General features: G+C 34.5%; 1 protein-coding gene across 8 annotated transcripts in view; it reads left to right on the top strand.

Moving 5' to 3' along the window:
* The window catches only part of TTC6 (tetratricopeptide repeat domain 6), a 49,308-nt gene extending 25,826 nt beyond the window's left edge, over nt 1-23,482 (top strand). For 6 of the 8 annotated variants that reach the window (XM_085550486.1, XM_015865045.3, XM_085550489.1 and 3 more), the window contains exons 13-32: nt 1,280-1,409; nt 4,044-4,219; nt 4,605-4,741; nt 5,906-6,075; nt 6,563-6,683; nt 7,896-8,046; nt 9,290-9,372; nt 9,785-9,861; nt 10,657-10,817; nt 11,793-11,927; nt 13,170-13,319; nt 13,539-13,679; nt 14,456-14,569; nt 14,991-15,110; nt 16,277-16,350; nt 16,778-16,985; nt 18,727-18,879; nt 19,076-19,246; nt 21,045-21,270; nt 22,436-23,482. In XM_085550486.1, coding sequence (XP_085406612.1) covers nt 1,280-1,409; nt 4,044-4,219; nt 4,605-4,741; nt 5,906-6,075; nt 6,563-6,683; nt 7,896-8,046; nt 9,290-9,372; nt 9,785-9,861; nt 10,657-10,817; nt 11,793-11,927; nt 13,170-13,319; nt 13,539-13,679; nt 14,456-14,569; nt 14,991-15,110; nt 16,277-16,350; nt 16,778-16,985; nt 18,727-18,879; nt 19,076-19,246; nt 21,045-21,270; nt 22,436-22,611 — 2,874 coding nt within the window. In that variant the 3' untranslated portion in view covers nt 22,612-23,482. Of the gene's footprint in view, nt 1-1,279; nt 1,410-4,043; nt 4,220-4,604; nt 4,742-5,905; nt 6,076-6,562; nt 6,684-7,895; nt 8,047-9,289; nt 9,373-9,784; nt 9,862-10,656; nt 10,818-11,792; nt 11,928-13,169; nt 13,320-13,538; nt 13,680-14,455; nt 14,570-14,990; nt 15,111-16,276; nt 16,351-16,777; nt 16,986-18,726; nt 18,880-19,075; nt 19,247-21,044; nt 21,271-22,435 lie in introns of those variants that run through there. The other 2 variants (XM_085550488.1, XM_085550492.1) reach the window with 2 other exon arrangements.
* The last annotated feature ends 651 nt before the right edge of the window (nt 23,483-24,133 follow it).

The following is a 24,133-nucleotide window of genomic DNA, read 5'->3' on the forward strand; positions in this document are numbered from 1 at the left end:
AATGCCAGGCTTTCCTACTATGTCATACCACCCTGCACCTTCTATATGTATATATATATGTATATATCTATATATAAGTATTTTTTTTTAAACTCCTCTTATGACCCTTGCTCAGGATACAGCAGTTTTAAGACCTGAGGTGATATGATACGTGTTGGAGAGAGGATAAATGGAAAGACAGAGGCTACTTTCTTCAAATAATGCTGCTAACAATATATTTTTAATTTCTGCAAAAGCATAGTTAGAAATTTAAATGGAAAGTAATGTATTTTCTTTTTATGATTGAGCTATCATTTAACATTGATGTTTTATACAGTAGTATGGGAGGCTTTTTATGCATGTTTATGTAACTTTAAGTTTCCTCTTTAGTGCTACAAAACCTGCTGTTAACTCTGCCTAATATCCGGCATAACTAGTCAGAAGTAATCCAACAGAATAAAAATGCTGCCAAAAAGGAGAGAGGGGAAAAAAAAAATTTTTTTTTACCTTGAGCTTCAGTAATGAGTAGTCAAGAGTATGAAAAGGCTAAGAATTCCGCACTGATAGTGGCCCATTGACCAGAGGGCCCTTATCAACTGCTTGCAAAGCTACTGCATAATTGAGTTAAAACAATGACTGTTATTTTCATGATACCCAAATGCATTCTCTATGTAGTTAATGGATCCTAGAAATGGCTTACGGTCCCAAATCTGAGAATTACTTTTCTAGCAGACTAGTCTCAGATATGTATATGCCTCTATTTCTATATGGCTGTTAAGTTTGTATTATCTGTACAGTGAATATATGTGGAATATATATATGCATAATATCTATCAAATAATAGAATATTAGGAATATAGGAATATTAGGATAAATTAAGAAATGTATAGTGCTTTTATGGGAATCATGACAACACAGTTTGAAAAACAGGTACCTTTTTCATGAAAACATGCTTATTTCTTACTTTCAAATAGATGAGCAATATTGTTTCTAAGCATTCTGAGTTTCTAGAAATAATTCAAGTAACTACTAAAGAAATAAATGTGGTAATGTCACAACTGATCTCTGTTTTATACTGAATTCTGGTAGGCTGTTTTTTGATTATGCGTATTTGTAAGCATGTGTAGCTTTTAAATGGGTGCATCAGTCAAACTTCAGATTTATGGGTTAAATAGAAGTTTGTCGAAGACTTATGGTTTTTACATTTTGGTGCAAAAAGATTTCATTTCCCACATACTATTGTTAGCACATTTGAGAAGTTTGTTCTGCAAAACAAAGTATTATTCTTATTTTGTTGTAGGCTATAAGCTTAGAACCACAACTACTTGATGCTTACTGGCATAGACATTTGATTTACCTCTTTCAAGACAATTTTTCTGCTGCTTTAGATGACCTGAATTTCATAACAGAGTCGAATAAAAATAAATTAGGTAAGTATCTACTGAAGCATAATCTAACTTTCTAAGCAGCTCACTTTTCATCCAAAGTAGATATTTAACCAACTTCAGGTAGTTTATCCCTATTATAGGAGAACTGTAAAGCTAAAGTATTTGGGGCAGGAAATTGATTTCTAAGACAAAAATAAATACTTAATTTTAGTGTACTTAACAAACAAACAAAAACCCAACTCATTAATTTAATGGGGAAAGCTGATTATCCTATAGTGGGGACAACATGCTATTGTGCATTCAATCAGACCTGTTCTGCTGTGAGCTTTATACTATCAAGGAGGACCTAAAAAGGAAAATGTATCACCTGTTGGCCAGAAGAATGAAGAGAATCAAGTTTGGTCCATGTCTTCTAAAGAACTGGTGTAGGTTTTTTAGGTGCCCGTTATCTGTATGGACTGGAAACTAGTGGCTGAGTATCAGTTCTCCAGAACAAGTTGTAAGTCATCAGAGCAGCCTTGCAGCAGGGGAGGCTAGCTATACTCTGGATGCATTGGGAAGAATGTGGCCCTCCAGGTGGGGTAAAGTGATTCTCCCCTGCCTGACTGTGGTGTTGTATCTCCAATACTGTGCTTGATGTGAGAGCAAAACTGGAGAGAGTCCTTTGGAAATTTTCTAAGATGGTTAGGTGCCTAGAACACATCCTTTTTATAAGGAAAAGTTGAAGGAGCTGATACGGCCTTGAGAACATGAGACTAATAGGTAAATATGTCGTCACCTATGGGATGCATAGTAGTAGAGAGACAGAATCAGACTTCTTTGCTCTGTCAGATGGGAGGTAATGGACACAAGTTGCAACAACAGAAATCCTTGGGCATGAAAATATTCACTGTAGGAATGCTGGAGTACTGAAGCAGATATTTCTTGGAAATTTAAAATCTGGACAAGGCCCTGTGCTACTTGATCTCAGTATTTAGTCCTGATTTAAGCAGGAAGTTTGACTAGATGAGTTGAAAGCTCCTTTGTGATTTTTCCAACCCTTTGTTTTTTCTTTAATACTTATTTAAATAACTTAGGTGATTTTAATTTGCTGTAACCATTTCTCTGTGCAGAACATTGAAAGGATAGCTAAGCAAGATCCTGAATTTTAAAGTCCCTGTATTGTTGTTTTGAACACAGTACATTCATTATGTGATCTCAGTGTGTAGTTTATATTATAGTTGATCAACAAATGTCTACATTTGATGATAAACATATGTTTATAGTGCAAGTATGTGTGGGAAGTATTTTTCACGAGGAGAAAAATTTTGAATTGAAGGATGACAGTGCAAGATGGGTAATTGTATGCTTTTTCATGGATAGATGCTGAGTTATAAACTAAAGGGGATTTATAACCATTTTAGGAGTGAAGCCCTGGAGTGGCTTTCTGAATTGAGTAATGTAGCTAAGTGAGGTGTTTAAAGCAGATTGAAATTAGTTTTATAACAGTATTTGTGGGCATACAGATTTAAATTCATGTTGGTCTTTGGTTGTCATGTCCAGCTGGTAAAGGAATGTGACTTGCTGTCTTTTGTGTGACATTTATTACGTGTTACTTCAGGCTTTGGCTAACCTATCTGTAAGGACCTGGGGGTGAATGTGGTTTTCTTTGTCTTTGGTTTTGTGGTTTATTTTTTTTTCCACCCTTACATTCAAATATCTTACTTTTGCTCTACTTATGATCAGTTTTAACTGATCAGAGGCCAGCTTGAGGCTGGGAGAAACTATTTCACTCCTTCGTCATATTGTCATTGTCTGCTGGAGAGTTCTGGTTTTTTGAATTTGGTATTGCAGTTAAGGCCTGTTACAGGACACAAAAATGAGAACTCCTACTTCTGAGGATCATTTGAAACTTTTGTATCACTTTCTAGTGTGGAGGCTTAAAAGGATATTGGTGCCCTCATCTTCAGCTGTTCTGGTGCCACTGTCCTCTGCTCTATTACATTTTTTTCTTTGAATCTTTTTCACTAGAAGTTTGTTAGAAGGCATTGGGAAGGATTCAGCCATTGTGGAAGTGGATGTGTGGGGTGAGTTGACTCAAGCTAGAGTCTAAGGATCTGTATAGCTGCTCCCTTGCTGTATCCCACCCCTGTCAGGTCAGGGGAAAAAATAGGTAGATCAAAAGTGAGAAAACTTATGGGTTGATGTGCTGAGAGTTTAACAAATAAAAAAGAAAGATACAAAGAAAGGGAAGACAATCACTCATCGCTTCCCACAAAGCAGTATTACTAACCCTATTTTTAACTCCAAATTCAAAACACAGCACCATATATGCTGTTGGGAAGAAAGCTAGCTCTATTCCAGAAAGGATCAGTAACTACTTATAGGTCCACTTAAACCAAATCTACTTTTTATATTTGTTTGTAGCTAACAGGACTAACTCAAATGGCTTGATGGGACATTACTACTGAGCTCTGCAGAGAATGAAGAGATTTTAGCTTTTGTGGGATTCACGGGTACTATCAGTTTCCATCTGTATGGTCTTGATGACAGCACACAGCTCTAAATTTGAGCTCTGTTGCAACAACTTCCAGACTTTTTGGTTTAACTTCTACTGCTTGTTTCACATACAAAAAGCAGATGATGTTATTTTGGACTGCTAAATACTGCTTTTTATATTTTGTGGGATTATTTCAGATGCATACCTGTCAAAGGCTGAAATTTACAGAAAACTGGGTGATAATACAATGGCAATCAACAATTACAGCTCTGCAATACAGTGCAACTCCACAGATGATGACATTTATTTCAGAAGAGCTGAGTTGTATTTTGAGGAAGATGAGTTGTTATTGGCTGTAGATGATTATGCCAAAGTAAGTTAACTTTTTTGTATTGTTACAATAATGTTGTAGTTCTTGTTAACTTTGAAAGTAAACTGTATGTGGATATATCTGGAAAGCAGCTCCGAGCACAGGTATCCTTTCTAATAAATGATGTTTGGAAAGAAATCAGTGTCATAGAAATTACTTATTTCTGTTGTTCCTGTCTGGTAATTCAGTAAATTACTGATTGCCTACAGATTCTCAGGCACTAATAGAAGCAGTGATGCAAACTATATCTCAGTGTATTGTTAATGGAAATGACAGCAGATGAGAGAATCAGAAGGAAAAAAAAAAAGGAATGAAGGATGTAGTTTTATAACATTATTTTTATAGCATTATGTAATTCTTTATTTTATTATTTTTTTTTTTACTACAGTGTTTTCAATATAACCCCAAAAGAACAGATGCACTTATGAAACATGGAATATATTTCTTTGACCATTCAATTTTGACTACAGCTATACGGGATTTTACAGCTGTGATTAGAGAAGACCCTAGCAATGCTCAGGCAAGGTATAACATAGAGTGTGACATAAGTATTTGAATTTTAATTGGATTATTAAAATATTAATATACAGAAGACTAATATGCATTATACAGTAATAAAGCAATTGCACTTTCAAAGAGGTATATCTCAGAAACAGAGTAAGACTATTCAGCCATGATATTCATAGGGGAGTCTTTGTATTTCTTTAGTGACTTTGGATTAGTATCTAAACCTTAATTTAACTACGAATCTGAACCATGAGTGTGTGAACCATGAAGTACTGTGAATATAGAGTAGGTTTGATGTGGTTTGCTGTAAAGAACTGGATTTAAATAAATGCTTAAAGTGAAGAGTATATTCAGTATTGCATAGTTCTATGCTTAATTTCAATTGTTTTTTTTTTTTTGACAGTCCTTAGCATTATGCTTAGTTAATGTTTTCTGCAGGAAAAAAATAACAATGAATATATGGATGACAATAATCTTTATTTTCAAATTACAATGTTTTTTGACTTTTGACTTCAAGAGACTGATTTTTTTTCTCTAGCTTTTTTTTCATTGGATAACAAACCTAATTCTTATTAAAGTTCCTGCAAAGATTTACATTATTTCTATACTATAATCTGTGAAATAAGTAAAAAACAAACAAAAAACAACAACAAAAAAACCCAATACCACACGATGACACTTGAATTTAGATGTAAGTGCTGTTTCCCTGGGATGCAGAATTTTGAATTTCATTGCAGAGTAGTATAACAGGTGACTCTGTAAACCTGGCTGCTTTAAAGAAATATTGAAGAACAGAACAGATGCTTTCAGAAAGCTTTAATAACATAATGAGACTACTTTTATTTCTTATGTACGGTTTGAGGAAAATTTGCATTTTCCATATTCAAACTGTTGTACCAATACACTGTGGAACTTGGAGAGTCTCCCATTCAACTCGTCTCCAAGCTGGCACTGCTGTGTTATACTGAGCTTGAATTATGGAAGTGCAAAAACCTACCTATATGTTATAGTTGTAGGACTTTGTTCCTTTAAACTTTCTTCAATGCACTGAGAAATAGAATAAGCATTTGGTTTTATCTTCAACTTTTTTTCCCCCCTAAATAACTGCTTCAAATTTGCATGTTATTAAGAGAGGAAGAATGCTTGGTATTAAGTTGACTCAAATTGTTTCTTCTGTATTAGGCTATATCGAGGAAGAGCATATACTAAACAGAAGCGGTATAAAAATGCAATACAGGACTTAGCAGCAGCAATTCGTCTAGATCCCTCTTGCTGGTTGGCATTCTACAATAGAGGTTACATCTTACGGGAGATTGATCCAAAAAGAGCTCTGCAGGACTTCAGTGTTTCTGGTATTGTTACTTCTAAGGGTGCATGTGTTTGTTAAAAGACAAACGATCACCAGCCATTAATTATTATAGTACAGCAAAATTATTTCCTGTTTAGTTTCTGAAAAATATAGTTGTTTTTCAGTATTTGCTAACAATTCGTTCCCTTTCATTTCTATTAAGTTCACTACATCGACTGCTGCTGCTGTTGCTACTCCTCAGGAATTTTCACTCTGAAAATAGCCTCTTTGATTTCACTTCTAACAATTTGAATGAATATAACTGAGAATTCTATACATCTTGAAGATATTTGAAGCCACATTGAAACCACTTGTGTTATCATACAATATGTTATGTTACAATGCTGTTAAACAATTATATTTTATAAAGCTCTAGGAAAGCTTGAGTAAAGAGTGAACTGCAGATAAGGTGAGTAGAGTAACAGAAATACATGAGAATATTTGAAGTACTGATTTTTTTATTTTTGTTTTTCATTCCTTCTTTCTCACAGTTCTCATCAATGACACTCAGGAGAATTTTTCTTCTTTTCTTTATCGTGGGGTCATTTACTCAAATCAACAGCAATGGTTACTTGCAATCTGTGACTTTGAAAGCCTCATAGCTTTGGACAGGTAACTGGACTTTACCTGAAAGCATAAAAATACTAAAAAAAAAAAAAAAAGTAAATAAGATAAGTACTAATAAAGGAATAAAGGAAAGTTGAGTCACTACTTACTCAAAAAATAGATTGGAATTAAATATAATGTTAAATATAATGTTGTCTTCTCAAAAAAAGTATCTTTCATCTCTTTTGCCACAGTACAAATATATTAAAAATAAATAATTATTTGTTTTTGATTAAATTTTATTTAACCTTATATGGCAACTTGGCAAATAAATTGCTATTTGGCAAATGAAAGATGAAACTGAAAATCCTAATTACAGGTGATCATTCATGCTGTAATTATTTCAGAGGTCTTCTGAAAGGAAGTTTGTGTACAATGCAGGTGAAAGCACTTTTTTTGCCAAAAGAATTATGCCACAATATTTTGCTTAGCAAAGTCACTAAATAGTATCCATGAAATAAATTAAAACAAAAACAAACAAACAAAAAAATCCAGATAACACAAAATAAAACAAAACTGCCTGTGATTTGTTACAGTTGGTGACTGAAGCTCATGCTCTTTCTGCAAATTGGACTTCTTGCTGCCACTTAGTACTCTATAAGCAGACTGTTTACATGGTAGGGCTTCTAGAGACAGTCTTGCAAATTGAAAAAGCTTCCTATTCCAGTTATTAGTTACCCATGCTTTTAAAATAGAGTTCTTTCAGTCTCAAAAAAGTATTGTCTTGAGCAAAGGCTTCCATTCCAGTCTGTGGCAGATGTACAACCCCCTCAGCACTCCCTTTTTCCTGTCTCTTTGGCTGGAAATCTAGAACTTGCCTAGTAACTTTCTCCAAGAGATGGCTGCATGACATACTGCAAATCCTGGAAACTCTGGTCTCTCACACTGCTAGCCTAAAAAGTAAAGGAGCAGGCTAGGTGAGAGACATGTATGTTTTTTTTTTTTGGAGTCTTTTATAAGCAGACCATGCCTCTAGATTGGAAAATTCAGTGTTCCTTTGTTTATTCAGTGTATGTGAATTACCCTCTAGGTCTATTGCTAATCTATTCTGTGCATAGAAGCTATTTCCTCAGCTGGAAATTATTACTATTTTGCTCATTGTGACCACAAAATATGTTATAAATGTCATAAAAGCAAATTAAGCCTGTTGCATAATTTATAAAGTTATGTTATTTCATGCAGTAACAAAAAAAAATATATATATATATTTCTTTTTAGCTGTATCATCTTTGCTTACCTAAATATTGGTTTGATACTGCTGTTGCATCTGGATCAATACTATGAAGCTATTCGGCAGTTTACTAATGCCATAAAAATTGATCCTCTCAATGTTCAAGCCTACTTGTGTAGAGCACAAGCATATCACAAGGTAATACTCCCCTTTAGTTTTTTATTGTCACTTAAACAGCTTTGTATTCAGTGTGATTGCAAGTATTTTAATATTTACACATTGATACTACATTGTTAGAATCTGTTTATAGCTACACACTTCAAGTAGTTGTCATCATCACCATAATAGTATTTGAAATGTATGTAATTGTATAAAACAAAGTTGGCATGTGATGAAGCAACATAAAATATTTCAAATTTCATGTGATTTTTTTTTTAACATCAGCATTCATCTATTCTGGGACTTAATAAGATATACTTGAAATAAATTAAAAGAAATTGAAACACTTTTTTTTTGTTCTAGACATAACATTTAGTTTCCCATTAAAATGTTTTACATCTGCATAGATGAGAGAATAGCTTCTGCCAGCAGATGTTTTTTGTGAACTCAGGATTGTGAGGAACATAGTCTTCAGTGTGACTTAATTTCTGAGAACTGTCATTGGAAAGATGGAAATATTTATTTCCCATAGTGTTTAATTCACTTACTAAGTGTTTTGAGTAATTATTTAACTGTGTTCATTTTATTTGACTAAAGGAAACCTTTTAACTCATCAGTTCACTTGGATGGACTCTTATATCTTTAAGTTTTATTTTTTTTATTGATACTGACTTTAAGAACTTCTCTGATAGTCCATATTGGATGTCTTCTACCAATCCTCAGGTGCTTCTGTAGTTTGTTTGAAATATAACTGAGATATGTAGAGTAGCTAAATTAAGATTAGTGTGTGCATTCCAGAAATATTCTGTGATGACAGTTCCAGCTGGTACCTAGCCACCTGGTTGGATCAGTCCTTGACATCTTCACTGCAATGATTCCTTCCATTTCTGTTCCCCTTCTGAAAAGCAGTGAATGGGACCACAGATGCAGCCTTGAAAAATCATTGCTGTAATGATTTGCAGTTAAAATTAATCAGGACATTTATGCAGGTAGATCTAATGTCCCACTCTTCTTTGCAGTAGTCCAGAATCTTATTTGGATTTCAGAAAAGAAAATATCTGTTGTTCAAGTCTGCCCTGTGGGAAAGTATGGAAATCTGCAGGTGACAAGCCTTTTAATTAGAAAGTGTTGAGCTCTTGCTTTAGAGGACATTTGCCTCATGAATTATAATTATGTGTTTATTATGTCCTGTAGGGCCACATTTACAGACATAATTGTCTCCAAATTGTGTACATAATATCAGATAAATAGTAGTTTTTTTTTGTTTTGTTTTAAATTACAGATTCATAATTTATCAAATGCTGTGAAAGATATAAATCGAGCCATTCATCTTTATCCAGATAAGACAGATCTACTGAAACTGAGGTAGGAAAGTATTTAGTGGAAGCCTTCACGTGTACCTTACTCTTAACAGCATTTCCCACTGGAAATATTTTTGTAGACACTTTGTATGCTTTGAACCCTGCTCTCAAAGGTTAAAAATCCTGCTAATGTAATCTCAAAGGAAATGTAGTTTTTTAATTCTTATAGTCTCCAAAGAAGAAAACATGTTGTATCTTGGTGCTTTTATGTTAAAGAGAAAAATTAAAATTTGATATATAATTCTGATGGGCATAAAAAGGAAATAATTCAAATGTTTTTACTGGAATACACTGTTATTCATTTTTTCCCCCCCATCTTTTTTATAAAAGAAAATAAATTGCAGCAGTGTTTGCATTTTGACAGAAATACATGAGAAGAGCTTTACTAATTGTATCCAACAAATATTTCCTTACAGGGGACAGTATTTAATGGAGATGAAGAAATATGAACTGGCAAGCTTATGTATTCACCAAATTGCAAAAATGAATGAAGGTAATGTCAGTTTGCTTTTCTTGTTGTGATCTCTAATCAAGGAATTATGAGTTTACATTTAAAAAAAGAAAAGCTCAAGCACTCTAATGAGTTAGTTACTGTGAATCAGCTAAAATACAGGATAATGTTTAAAGACAGTAAGTGTACATTATTTCCTGATTACCACTTATGATTTCAGAATTTCCTTATTTGAGTTCTTGTTGTTTTGTTGTTGTCTGTTTTGTGGTGCTTTTTCTTCCTTTTCAATTTTGATTTCTGCTCTAAAAGCAATACAGAGTAAAGATTCTGTGCTGTACTTATTTACAGTGCTTCCTAATAAAATACTGCATAGCTCCAGGACTCAACCTTCGCAATGCATTTGAACAGTAAAAATGTTGCAGTATAGAAATTCCTTTTTATGTGATGAGCATAAAGTGGCAGTATACAGTGTATCCTTACGGTTACTCATGAATCCATATGAATACCTATTCTGCTCAAGATGAATGATCTGTCTCTCCTAGGGATTAATTTTGGGTGTGCAGAGTGTAGCAATATAAAAACAATGCAAGCATATGGTGATACTTCAACATAGCACAGACTTAGATGTGGGAAGAGGAGGGTTTGTGGGTGTATAGCCATTGAGCAACACTTGTTGATAATTGTTCGGCTTGAGATTTTTATGTGGAATTATTTTTACCTTATTGAAACAAAATATTTTAACAGCATTCAGAAACTGGCATATTATTAAGAGATTTTATAATGGAAAACACATGTTGAAGTAAAAGATTATCATTTTCTGTGCTGGTTTTCTTCCAGTGTCCTTGGAGTTTCAGCCTGTTCAGCAAGCACTCATTCAGTCATTTTGTCAAAACCACAGTGAAGCCATAGAGTGCTTACGTAAAGCTGCTACAACTCAACCTGAGCCTTCAATGTTTGTCCTCTTAGGAAAAATACAAATGAAAGCTGCGAAAACAGAGGTTAGAAACATCTACGTTATACATCTATGCCAAGCAAGATGATGTTTTTTCTTAATCTTGTAATATTTTATATCTTTCAGTATATAAGTACATCTTTGGTGCACCTTACTGCTTAAAATTCAAGAAGACCTGTGTCAGACATTTCAACAACAGCAAAACTGCAGTTCTGCAGTTTTGAACTTTAATACATTTTCATTGGGAGGGAAAAAAGATTAAGATATAACTGATATTAGTCTAGTGAAATAAAACTATAATATCTAGTGTTCTTTTTCTAATTACTGTACAAGTATGTCATTAATGTACATGAAGTGAATATATATTGTAGCAAGTATTTTTCAAGTTTTTGAATACTTCTGTCATAGGATTTAACTAATACCGTCACTTCTCTGGCTCATGCAGTTAGCTAATGCCTGAGGCCTGCAGAATTGTTGAAATTGCCAGTATAGATATGTAATTTCTTTTTGTACAGTACTATTTATTTATGCAAAAATGTAGAGAGTCTCGTTTCTTTAAATAACAGCAGCAAGCAACAAGTAGATCAGGAATAACTTGAATCTCCCTATCTATCAAGTTCTCTATTTCACACGCATGGTCTTTCTGTTTGTGCATAAATACTTAAATATTAAATATATTTAATATATATATTTAAGTGAATGTTAGGTATATTCTGTGCAAAAACCATACTCCTGCTCTCTGTACGTGTACCAACTGACACATCTCAGTTGTCACAGTTAAGAGGGGTGTATTAAAGTCCTGCCCTGATTCTTCAGAGTTTTAGTCCCAGTGAGGGGGCCTCACTGCTGGCAAGGATTTAGACAATTCTTCTAACTTGAGTAAATGACCAGAAATCAGGCTATGCTGCTCCAGCATTAAGGAACTCTGTGCTTGTCATTTTTACATTTATGTTCCGAAGACTAAAACATTTTAAAATTTCACTTAAGTGCTTTAAAATTCTTGATATTCCCTGTATTGTAGGATGCTGTGGAAAGTTTTAAGAAAGCTATAAATCTCCTGATGACCTCAGACAAAACCCTGCCTCATACATTTGAGGCTGCAGAAATGCATTATCTTCTGGGCCTGTGTTATATGGAACAAGTAAATTTATCAGAGGTTGGTATTAGTTACATATATTTGACTCCTTTGACTCCAGTGCCTACAGATAAAAGTGATAACCAAATGAATAATGTCACTATTTTCAACAACTTTAACTGCCTTAACAATTCTTTTTAACTTATGACGTATGCCAGATTGTCTTGCAAGTTTGTGAACCATTTTTCAGTGTTAATGTTCTGATTTTAATGCATGAAAATAATTCCTATTCTGATATCATTAGAAAATGGCACAATTTCTTACCTTCTTATCAATACTTTCACGGATCTTACAAATACCCATGTAGCAATCAGTGGCTTTGTTGATTTCTACTAAACTTAGACAAAGGAAATCCTAGATGATTGTATTAAATATGGAGTTTGCATTTGAAGTGTTTTTTTTGTGTGTGTGTGTGGTTTTTTTTTTTGTATTACTGTAGCTCAAAACACCCCCTTGATGATTCTGTTTGGCACTTTGTTTATATGCATTATCCATTAGTAATAATAACGTTTTTTTCAATAAAATGAATATTTCAGATTTGAGGTAGTGGAAAAAAAATTAAAGTCTTCCTGAAAAAAAAGTATTAAAGTTGACCTGTGAGCTTTTGTGGCAGGCCGAGGATGCTTTCTATGTTGATATTTTAGTAAACATGTGTCATTTGCTGATTTACTAAAGGCTCAAGACTGCAATTAGAATCATGTGAAATGGCAAACTTTCACAGAGCACAATGTTATTTCACACCTGTCTCTGATCTGCACTGTCATAAGTCAAAGTGGATATTCTTTTGGAAGAAGGCTTTCAAAGTTGTTACGTGTCACCATACCAGATAATTCAGACAACTGATAAGTTATGCATGCCATTGCACACCTGATATTATAGCTCTACATCCTGAAAGAGCCCATGACTATGTAATGAGCAATGTGGAAGAAAAAAATGCCTGGATGAATTATGAAGGAGTTTCATGTCAACCACTGTAACAAATAACTGCACAGTTTCAGCTTTTATAGACAGAAGACTATGTGCTTTATAAGTTTCACTGAAGATCATAAAATGAGTTAGGTTGTACGTTCCTGTGGTTATGATTGTACTATTAGGGCATTTTAAGTCACAGTGGACAAAAGCAATAGAAAAGTGGATACATATTATATTCAAAATGCATAAATAACTTATATCTCCCTGTTTAAATGAATCTATGAATTTGACAGCCTGTGGTTTCAGCTGTACAAACAAACTGTTTAACCCAGATGACTGTAATACTTTTAGGCCTGTGATGCTTTTAGTAAGGCTATAAGACTACATTCAAGATACCCTGATGCTTTTTATCAACGAGGGCTGTGTCAAATGCAACTCAATGAAACAAAGTGCATCCAAGACTTCAATCATACACTTCTCCTTTGTCCATCACATTTCCAGGTAATATTAAAAACACCTGATAGTTTGTTTCCTTGAGGCATGTTAGGATGGGTTTAGAATATGACTAGTTCTGCGTTTATGGATATTTTGCCTTGTAACCTGCCAGCAAGCACAATGATCTATATTTTTATAAAGCTTGTTATTTCTTTTATTTAAACCTTGTTTTAAATAAGCAGCTTTATTTTTTCTTTTAGCATTATTCTGTCTTCAACTCTGTAGGCTTATATGGGTCGTGCTGCTTACTATGAAAGTGAAGGCAGATACTCGAAGGCAATTATGAATTGTAATGAGGCAATCAAAATTCATCCTGACAATGTACACGCTTATTTTTACCGAGGAATACTGAAGTATCAAAATAAGGTAGTTATCTCTTGTTGTTGTACTGCTGCTTTCTCCCTTAGAACCTAGTGCACGAGGGTCATGCTGATAGTAATCCTTCCTATTTTATTATGGTGGGCCACAACATCAGAGGCAGCTGCTTGTGGTATGGCAGCAGAGGCTGAACTTTCTGCCAGTATTCCGTTACGTGTTGCTGCCGTGTGTGACAGGTGGCAGCAGAGCAGTCTGACAAAATGGTGTCTGACATGGAAGTGTGTATGAAGCAAAAGTGAGGAACTGAATACTTCAGTGTGGAAATTATTTGTGTCTGACATCCACCAATTCTTGTTGATGAGACCAAACAGTTGATGTGTACAGTGCAGGAGTAGGTGGTGCGTTTCAGCAGAGGTGATGTCCAGAAAATGAGTTTCACATGGACAGGCAGTCAGGCAGACTTCTGTGAGTGTGACATACAAACTCTTGTACACTGCTGGGAAAAAAATGCACAGTTAATGGAGGTGATTATGTTGAAAAAAAAAAGTGTTTTGTAAATGAGATTTTTTAAATCAAATAGCTCCAGAGAGCACTATAACACTAATGTAATTTTCATGGAAATAAATACTGACTGTCCTAATAGAGCTTTTGAAAAAAGTACTCCCTCTACAGTAACTAGTTTTTAGTGAAATGATACCTTCAAGTACTCATGAAGAAATAAGAATGGAAAGCTATGCAACTAAATTTTACAGTATGCTGTAATTTCAGGAGTAATATATGATGTTGTGAATTATAACTTCTATGTAATGTTTTTTCATTTCCAGACGTTTATAGCTGCAATTGAAGATTTCTCAAAAACTATTGATCTTGACAATACCTGTATTTTGGCATATTATAACAGAGCAATCTGTTATCATCAAATAAAGAACTTCAGAAAGGTACAGTTCATAATTTTACAACATCACTCTGTTGTTAATACCTGCTCATAACACTAACTTCACAAAATTTAAAGGAAAATTCAGTTAATACAAGTAGTGCTTAATCTTTTCAGTAAAAATAAAATATATTTGTAAAAAGTTTAACAAATAGTTTATTTCAATGATAAATGCATAATCATTTATGACATCATTAGAAATAATAATATGGACAAAAATTTTAGAAGAAGAAGCCATTATAAATTTTGGTTGGTTAAAAAAAATAAAATTTAAATAACAAAATGAGTTTTAATGAAGTCTGTTTAATATATTTGTATTAACTTTGATTTTGTACTCTGGGATTAGATATGTACATAATTATGGAAGTCAATGTATATTTCTCTCTGAATAAATAGTTGTGTAAAATGCCTTTTTTTTTTAACAGGCTTTGAAAGATTATGGAATTTTTCTTCTACATGAGATGAGTAAGGAAATAGTTCTAAAAGTGTTCATCAATCGTGGATTACTCTACCTGGAACTTGGTGATGACGCTACTGCCTGTGAGGTAAAAATAAATAATCCTTATCTGTGTAGAGCAAATCTAGGTTTTTCTCTTAATGGTGTAGTTTCTAAATGGTTTCTAAATGGTAGTTAAGGCTCACTTTTAATTTGCTCTGCATCTAATACCAAACTGGGCAGTGAATCTGCAATTAAAAGACGGTTCTGGTCATTTTTCAATTTTATACAGCTGGAGTTAAGTACAAGAATTGAACAAAATTCAATTAATGAGAACTGTCTTGTCCTTCTTTTTGTAAAAAACAAAACAAAACCAAAACCAAAACAAAACAAAAAAAAAAAAAGAAAAAAAAAAAACAACCAAAAACCCCCACAAAAATAAAGCACTTTTTTTTTGGTAAACTTTGTCATTTATTTTGGGTCTAAATGAATACTGATTCATTGCAGAATCCTAAGTAAATGGAGGGATCTGATTGCGTGAGCTTGTTTTCTCTTCCTCTGTGTGTGTGACTTTTATTGAAAGACAGGGAGGGTCAGATCTCAAGAAAGAAAGAAATGTCTGACACAATGCAAATGCCTCATTCAGAGTGTTTAAGTAGTAGGCTTAAAACCTAGGTATTAAAAACTACTCTTTCAAACACAAGGTTTTTATTGAAAAACCACAAACGTTTTGATAGTGTTGTGTGTGTTAGTAAAAAGGAAAAGTTAAAAGCCCTGAAACGGTGATTTATAATAACAATGGGATGTCCTTCACTAGAACATTGTGAGCAGAGTTATAATGCAAATATGACTTTGGTTTACTGTAACTTTTAAACAGTAGTCATTAAAGTAATTTGCTTACTGGAAGTTCTGTTGAAATTGCATGTAGCAAAACATACTTTCAATATATATGTATTTAACAATAGTTATCGTTTCTGTTAAAAACAACACCGCTCTGGGAAGCTTTTTTTTTTTTTTTTTTTTTTTTTTGTCCTGGGAAAATTACTTCTAGCTTTGTGAGAAATACTGTGGTATCACATAGCTTTCTATCAGATCATAGGTCATAGAATATGACAACAGTTAAATAGTTATGGAGTACTTCTGATATGCACCAACATCAGAAATTATCTCCCTTTTCTTGTGGAGGTGTAGAACTGTTCAGCAGAAACCACAGTTCTAGTGAACTACCTAGAAGTGAAACAATGTCAATTCTCATTTGGGGTTTGTTCATTTCAGGATTTTAAAGAAGCAGCGCTGCTTAGTCCAGGTGATAGCCAGATCTTTCAAGCTATTGGAACCTGCCATTCTCGGTATGATGTAACTTTGGTATGGAGTACAAAAATGAAATATTTCCTAGAATTTGTTTTTTCCATGTACTTTTTCATATTGAGAGTACTGAGGATGGAGAGAGGGAAAAGCGGTAGACAGGACTGCTTATCGTAGTGACACATGGAGTCAGTCATTCCCATTTCAGACAAATATCACCCAGGATAAAAAGGGAATGAATTTTGCTGCTTTCTTCTTCAGATCAAGGAATTTAAACTGATGTTTGACTATCTTCTTTTTATAATAACCATCAAGATGTACATAGAAAGCAAAGTTAAGAAATGGACTATTCCCTTCAGTCAGAATTGAACTACTTTTTGAGGGCAATCTTGTTTATACATTATTGAAGCATTAAACAGAAGTAATATTAATCTCTTCTTTTTTATATTTTTTATTTTTTTATTTTTTTAGACTAAATGAGTTTGAAGAAGCTGCGAGGTCATTGACTCAGGTTCTCAAACTAGAACCCATTTCTGTGGAAGCCTATATTGGACGAGGAAATTCATATATGAAAAATGGTCAGGCTGGTCTTGAACAAGCACAGAAAGATTTCATGAAAGCAATTCACCTGAATCCAATGTGTACAGAAGCCAGAATTTGCTTAGGATACATCTTGCAGGTAAGACACCAAATCTCATTGTCATTACAGTGTATAATCTAACATAATAAGGTTTATACAATGTGTGTATTTCTATGGAATCATAGAATGGCTTATGTTGAAGGGGACCTTTAAATATCATCTAGTTCCAACTCCCTGCCATGGGCGGAGCTGCTGGCTGCTAGACTGGCATCCCTGTCCATGCAAAATACAAAATATAGAACAGTGTGTGTACTTAAGATAGAGTGTAGTCTGTTTTCTTTTTAAGTCAATGAATAGACCACTCTTTTCTCCACACTTCTACACAGTTGTCTTGTAAATCTGTTTTTAAAGAAATAGCAAGTAACTTTACCTTTGGTTTGTATATTTGATTATCAGATAAATGAAAATTAAGAACTTGTATATTTATGTGTATGAGCTGTTTACAAATTTAAGAAGTGGCAAAAAATGGAAAATCACTGTGAAACAATTTCATTTGTTCCAATTACCTATAATAGAGTTAGCAAATCTGCTAATATCCCTTGGAAAAGAGCTTATGATTACTGAAAAATACTTAACTACATAGAAAATGTAATTCTATATTAGCAAAGGGATATAAAATATGACTTGACAGCTTTCCTTCCTCTGTTTCTAATTCCTATGATTTACTTTGATTTATTATATCCATTTACCTGAAATTTCTTGAGTTGTCATGAATTTTGCTGGGAGTTATTTTTACAAAGTGTGGCTGAGGGACTAATGTCGGTAACTTGGGTCAGATCTTTTGGCACAGGTGTCAAAAATTTCCTTAAGCTTACATATTTACCAGTATAGTTGATTTCTTACTAGTGCTTGGAGGGAATACATAGAAATTAGACATCTCAGAGGCAGAAAGAAGCCTAGAAAGTTCACGTAATGGCACATGCTTAATTTCAAGAGGCCTAAATCTCACTAAATGCCTTTTCTTCAGCCTGATCATACTTTTAGGACTTAAAGATACATGTGCGTATTTTTTTAGGGAACTAGATATTTAGCTTTCAACCTTTACATAATTAGTCCACATGTATTGCTGCAGGGAAAGGGAGATTGGAATGTATAAGGGGGAATTTTTATCAGTGTGTATAAATACATAGTGCTGTAGGGAACCTGCTTTGGCAGCGGGGTTGGACTTGATGATCTCTAGAGGTCCCTTCCTACCCCTACAATTCTGTGATTCTGTGATAGTGGAGGAGCACAGAGGAAAAAGGAACCAGGCTTTCTTAATGGTGCCTAGTGGTAGGACAGGACTAAAAGAGCAGTAACTAAAATACAGTAAATTCAATTGAAAAAGTCAAATTATCATTATTTTTACTGCGAGAATGACCAAACACCAAGAGCAATTACACACATAGGTTGTGAAATCTCCATCCTTGGAGTTGTTCAGAACCCAGCTGGACACAAAGCTGAGTGATCTGCTGTAGATGATCCTGCTTACAGCAAGGAGTTACAATAGACAGTTCTCAGAAATGCCTTCCAACCTCAACTATTTGGTTAATTCTACGATAAAAAGGGGAAATACTTTCAGGTAAAACATTTGTGGTGGATATATTGCATGGTTATAAGGACAATAAGTATTGCATAATTAACAAAACCATTTTAATTTTTTTTTTCCTGTAATTTAGGTAACTGCATTAGTAAATATAAGGATGCTTCCTTATTCTACTTTAGCTTTCTTAAGTTTGTCAATTGGGGTTTTTGATATTGTGTGGATTTCTTTTTGTGTGCATATTGCAATTCATTTTAGGCCCTTGGAAAGCTTCAGAGTGCTTGGAAACAGTTAACAGCTGTCATTGCTATTGATTCAAAATGTGACACTGCATATGAAGGGCGAGCTTCAGTCTCTCTTCAGATGGGTGGAATTTTTTCTGCATTTCAAGACGTAAATGCTGCATTAAAGGTAAGTGTGAGATTAAAGTGGTTTTTACTAAGATCAACCTGTTTCTATGAAGCTAGCCAACGTTATACACGAACAATTGATGATTTGGATTCTTAAGTGCTATTCTATTTTAACTATATGTATTTTTGAAAAACAATTAATTACTACGTAAGGGTAAATTTTCCCTAATAAGGATGCCTCTGCTAACTCCTTCTAGCTCACTACCACTGCTCAGCTGCTAACAAATCGAGGTATCATCAATCAGTTAATGGGGTATTTATCCTGTGCCATGAAGGACTATCAACAAGCAATTTCTGTTGACCCCAACTGTGCATTAGCTTATTTCAGTGCAGCAAACATCTACTTCAATAATCATCAATTTTCACAGGTAAGTCTTCAGAAAATTTATACTGTCTCTATGCTGTCTTCAAAAAAATCTTTATACTTATTAATAAATACCAATGGTACAAAGATGTCTTCTAATATGCTTAACTTGAAGCTTTTTTAGATTAATTTTCTGATCCTCTAACAGAAAATTAAACTATAGTAGTTAGTAATAAGTAATTACCATATATGGTAGCATTGGCATGAATTGAGATTCATAGCAGTTAAGATACTCATCACAAAAACCTGTAACAGAGCATGGTACCAAAATCTCACTGATGCTAAGTAAGCTCCCTGAAGCCTAATTGCTGTGTGTTAAATAACTTGCCAGTTTCACCATAACACCATTAGAAGGGAAATGAATAGAATCTTCTGTTGATGGGCTTTAAGAAATTAGATATTACATCTGTAACTACAGTATCTTAAGAACTTTAAATTTCCTAATTCTGCTATAATACAGTATGCATTGTCCAAATACAGAATACTTCAATTCCTCTTAAGAGTATTCAAAACATTTATTTTTCTCCCTGTGAGGAGGGCCCTTATGCTGATATTCCCCCCCAGCTTCCTGTCATGCTTTTTGTCACATTTTGTGGGCAAAGTTAGGCTTTTGATTAGAACTTTATGGTCCAGAACCTGTAGGAATGCAGAACCAGTAAAGATGCTTCAGCACTTTTGATCAACTTGAATTAATCCCCTACTAGAATTGTATCTGTAAACAGTCTGGCTTGCAATTCGCTTGTTGAGAAATTCATCATGTATAATACAGACTTGACATATGGTTTTAAGCTGAGATTGTACTTCATACAGCACAAGAAGTCAGTGATGTCAGAAAGCAATTTCATGTTCCTGTTTGTCTCTCAGATTTAGACTCCTTGTTGCTCGTGTGAATTAGTCAGACTTGGATCATAAATTCCTTAAGACTACAAGGCCAGTGGCATGTAGCTTCTGTGATCTTGTATTCTTTTTATCTGCATCTGAAGTCATTCATCAAGACTGGTCTTGGAAAGGTTGCTCTTAATCTTTGCTATTGCTGTGATTCCTTATTCTGTCTTCTAGAAGCTGTTTCTTTATAGGTAAAAGTTCAAGAATGGAAGTTGGACTATAAACTACATTGCATGTTAATCCAAATTGTCCCTAGTGAGTGGTTCATTTATTCTGTGCTGTGATTATAACTCAGTGAAGCCAGCTGTTCCTTTTTCAGAAGTCTGTCTGGATGGTTATTGACCCCATTTTGAATGTTCTGGGTTAACTCTAGTAGGCAGCTAAGCTCCATGTAGCCATTCACTATCTCCCTACCAGTGTGATGGGGAAGAGAACTGAAAGGGTAAAAGTGAGAAGACTTGTGAGTTGAGATAAAGACAGTTTCATATGTAAACCAAAGGCTATATGTACAAGCAAAGCAGGGAATTCATTCACTACTTACCAACAGCATGCAGATATTTAACCACTTTCAGGGAAACAGGCCTTTGTTGTACATTATGGTTACTTGACAAGACAGACAAAATAAGTCTAAATTAATCCTCCCTCTCCTTCCTTCTCCCGGATTTTGATCATGTTCTATAGGGTAATTAAGGCTGGAGTAGACCACTATGCACCTAGTCCAGCCATCAGCTCATCACCACTGTGCCAACCATGGTGTGGAATATCACTTTGATCAGTTAGGGCCAGCTGCTCTGGCCATGTGCGTGCTGTGCATGCCTCTGCTATGCACAAATAATGCTAAACAGAATATTAAAATTTGAGGGATGTTTATTCAGTCTATCTTACCTCCAATAATTAATTTTATTTTTTTTTTTTAGGCTTATTGCTATTATTCAGAGGTACTAAAGCTTGAACCAAGAAATGAATCTGCTATTATGAATCGTGCTGTTACAAATACAATATTAAAAAATTTTGAAGAGGCAAAAGAAGACTTTGAGAAGGCAATTTGCCTCTGCCCATTCTCTGCAGCAGTGTATTTTAACAGGGCAAATTTCTATAATGCATTAAATCAATATGAACTAGCTGAGAGAGACATTTCAACAGGTAATCTTTTTTAACCTACTGTAGAGTAGCATAATAAATTATGATAGCAACTTGTTTTTATTTCATAACTCAGCAACTGTGTATGTATTTTTGCTAATGCTTCCTAACTAGTTTGATCAGATATTATGATGTGAGTAATAGAGGATGACTGATTAATTTTAGTCTTTCTTCCATTCTTATACCTAAAAGGATTGTGTAAATTAGAAGAAACTGTTTCATACCGTGTCATAGCAGCTGAACTAGTTTAGAACCGGGTTCCAAACAAAATTGCTGCAAGAAGTGCAGGAAAATACTATACATACCAAAATTGTTGCATGTGGTGAAGAATTTAGGTGACATACAAAAGTGTTTCATGTAGCTTATTTCATGTATTAGCAAGAGATTTAGTGTGTGCTTATCCTAGAACAAGTGTTGAAATGGTTTTAGTCTTCCATTAGCTTTTGTGGGGTAATTGCACGTTTCATAGAGAAGAGGATCTGAAACAAGCTTTTATCAAGGTCCAGCACCTGGGTTGGGGCAATTTCAAGCACAGATACAAATTAGGTGGAGAATGGCTTGAGAGCAGCCCTGAGAAGAAGGATCTGGGTGGTGTTGGTTGATGAAAGATTCATTGTGAACTGGCAATATGTGCTTGCAGCTCAGAAAGCCAGCTGCACCCTGGGTTGCAGCAAGAGAAGCATCAACTGACTAGACTACAAGTTTTCTATCTAAAGCAGAATTTTAATACATCAGATTAAACTTCCCATCAGTTTTCTAAATACTACTTATATAATAGAGAAACTGAGGAGAACCTTGGTTTCCTTGCCATGTAGTAGAATGTGGATAGTGAGAGTTTTCCTCTTTTAGATTTTGCTCATTTTACATAGGACAGCAAAGTTTCTGCTGTTCAGTGTTGAAGGCGAAATGCATAAATTGTATCAAAAAGATAACAAAGTCTAAGAAATAAGTGTTGTGACAAAGTTGCCTACCTTTTCATGGAACATTAGTAAGTAACGTTTTCTCTTATGGAAAAAATGCTTGGATAAGAATTAGAACACAGACTTTTTGACAATGCTTTTTTGACTGCTTTAGCAGGGCAGCTGGACTCAGTGATCTCTGAGATCCCTTCCAGCCCCTGCAATTGTGTGATTCTCTTTACCTAACATTCTATTTCTGATTTTTACAGCATTGTCGATTCAGCCTAATGATGCCATGATGTACAGACTTAGAGCCGATATTCGTGCTAAATTGGGTTTCAGTAGAGAAGCTTTAGAAGACTACAAGCAAGCAGTCAGCATAAAAGAAGAGACTGATTACACGCGAAAAGATATTGGTTTTACTTACCCATTTCTCACACTTTAATTAAAAATGTCCAGCGTGCAAGAAATATCTAAATATACTTTATACACATTGTATTTTCCTTACTAATATAATTACTTTGTTTCAGCTCTAAACTAGCCACAGTTATGAGAACAGAATGCAATATTTTAATTATGAGTTTATATATAGTTCTTTATTTCTTAGTGTTGAAAAATAACTGATTCAATTGTTTGGTAAATGAAAGTAGTAGTAACTATAAACAAAAGGCTTGAAAGACACTGGTGATAAAAGGATGTGTGCTACCAACCAGTATAAATGCTTACAGTGATGGTGGTTTTATGTTGCCTGGAGCACCTGAGAAGTAATAGTTTTAAGGTGGATGGCTATCAGATGCTGGTAAATGCTAACAAGGTCTCACTTTTTACTTCTACTCCTCTTTGTAAGACTCCCTGTTCCTTGCCACTGGCAGTAGACAATGTGCAACATAAGCTATTGCAGTGCATGAAAACTACTCCGAGAACTTGAATTTGAGAGGGCCATGTAATTCAGATTGAGAGAAAATGTTGAGGTCATTTTCTTCCATGTAAATGTGTTGCTGTATCACCTTTGAAGAGGCATGTGAAAAGCCTGAGTAATAGATTATGATTTTTGTTCTAAGTTTCTATGAATTGCCTCATCTGAACATGGAGATATAAGTATGAATCAGTGTGATCAAAATAAACTGTCAGGCTCTACCTATGCACTAAATTAACCACCCAGTTGCAGCATACTATGGAGAAGACGGTGAAAGGAAGGAGCTAAATAGTTGTCTTTGCCTCAGAAAAGAGAAGAACTGACTTTCTTCTTGTGCACTCCAAAATGATTTTTGTTAGGTTGTATTGTTGAGATGAAAATAAAAAATGTTGCCATTGTCTTTGTTGTCTTTGCAGTCACACTTTATTTTTTGAGTACTTAACACAATACTTTAAGCTCTTTTTCTATAGCCCCTGTTCGTGCATACCTATGTGGTAATTGTGTAGCCAGTGTAATAGACAAGAAGTTTAGCTTTGTTCTGGCAAATAAATTTTGCATTTGTAGCATCACGTTATATTGTAAACATTTCTATGCTTGTTATACTTACATTTAGGCTGGGGGAAAAAAAAAAGGAAATTGAATATCACAACTAGTGACTTAATTCAGAAAAGCGTTTGACTCTATCCCTGCTCTCCTGGATTGCCTTCTTTCCTTTTAATACCTACAGCGATGAGATTTTCCACTTCTAAGATATGTTATTGTTGACTGGTGTAAGATAGGAAATAATACAAGAATGGTAGAAATAGATAGCCAAAAGCTACCTAAGAAAAACTCACCAATGTTGATGCCTTCAGTCTAGCTGGAAAATGCTGAGGCTGATCACCCAATCTCCATGAAGGAGTGATCTCCAACAGAGACGCTGCCTAGTCAGCCCTTAAATGAAGTCTAGGAGAGGTGGAGTCAAGCTCCATTGCTTCCGGGAGCACAGCTGAATTACCTTCACCTGTGCTCCCACAGCTGACCCATCACTTGCCTCAGCTGATTAGTCAGA

This window comes from Coturnix japonica, chromosome 5, assembly GCF_054131305.1.
Source record: "Coturnix japonica strain WE chromosome 5, WE-NBRP24, whole genome shotgun sequence".
Lineage (NCBI taxonomy): Eukaryota > Metazoa > Chordata > Aves > Galliformes > Phasianidae > Coturnix > Coturnix japonica.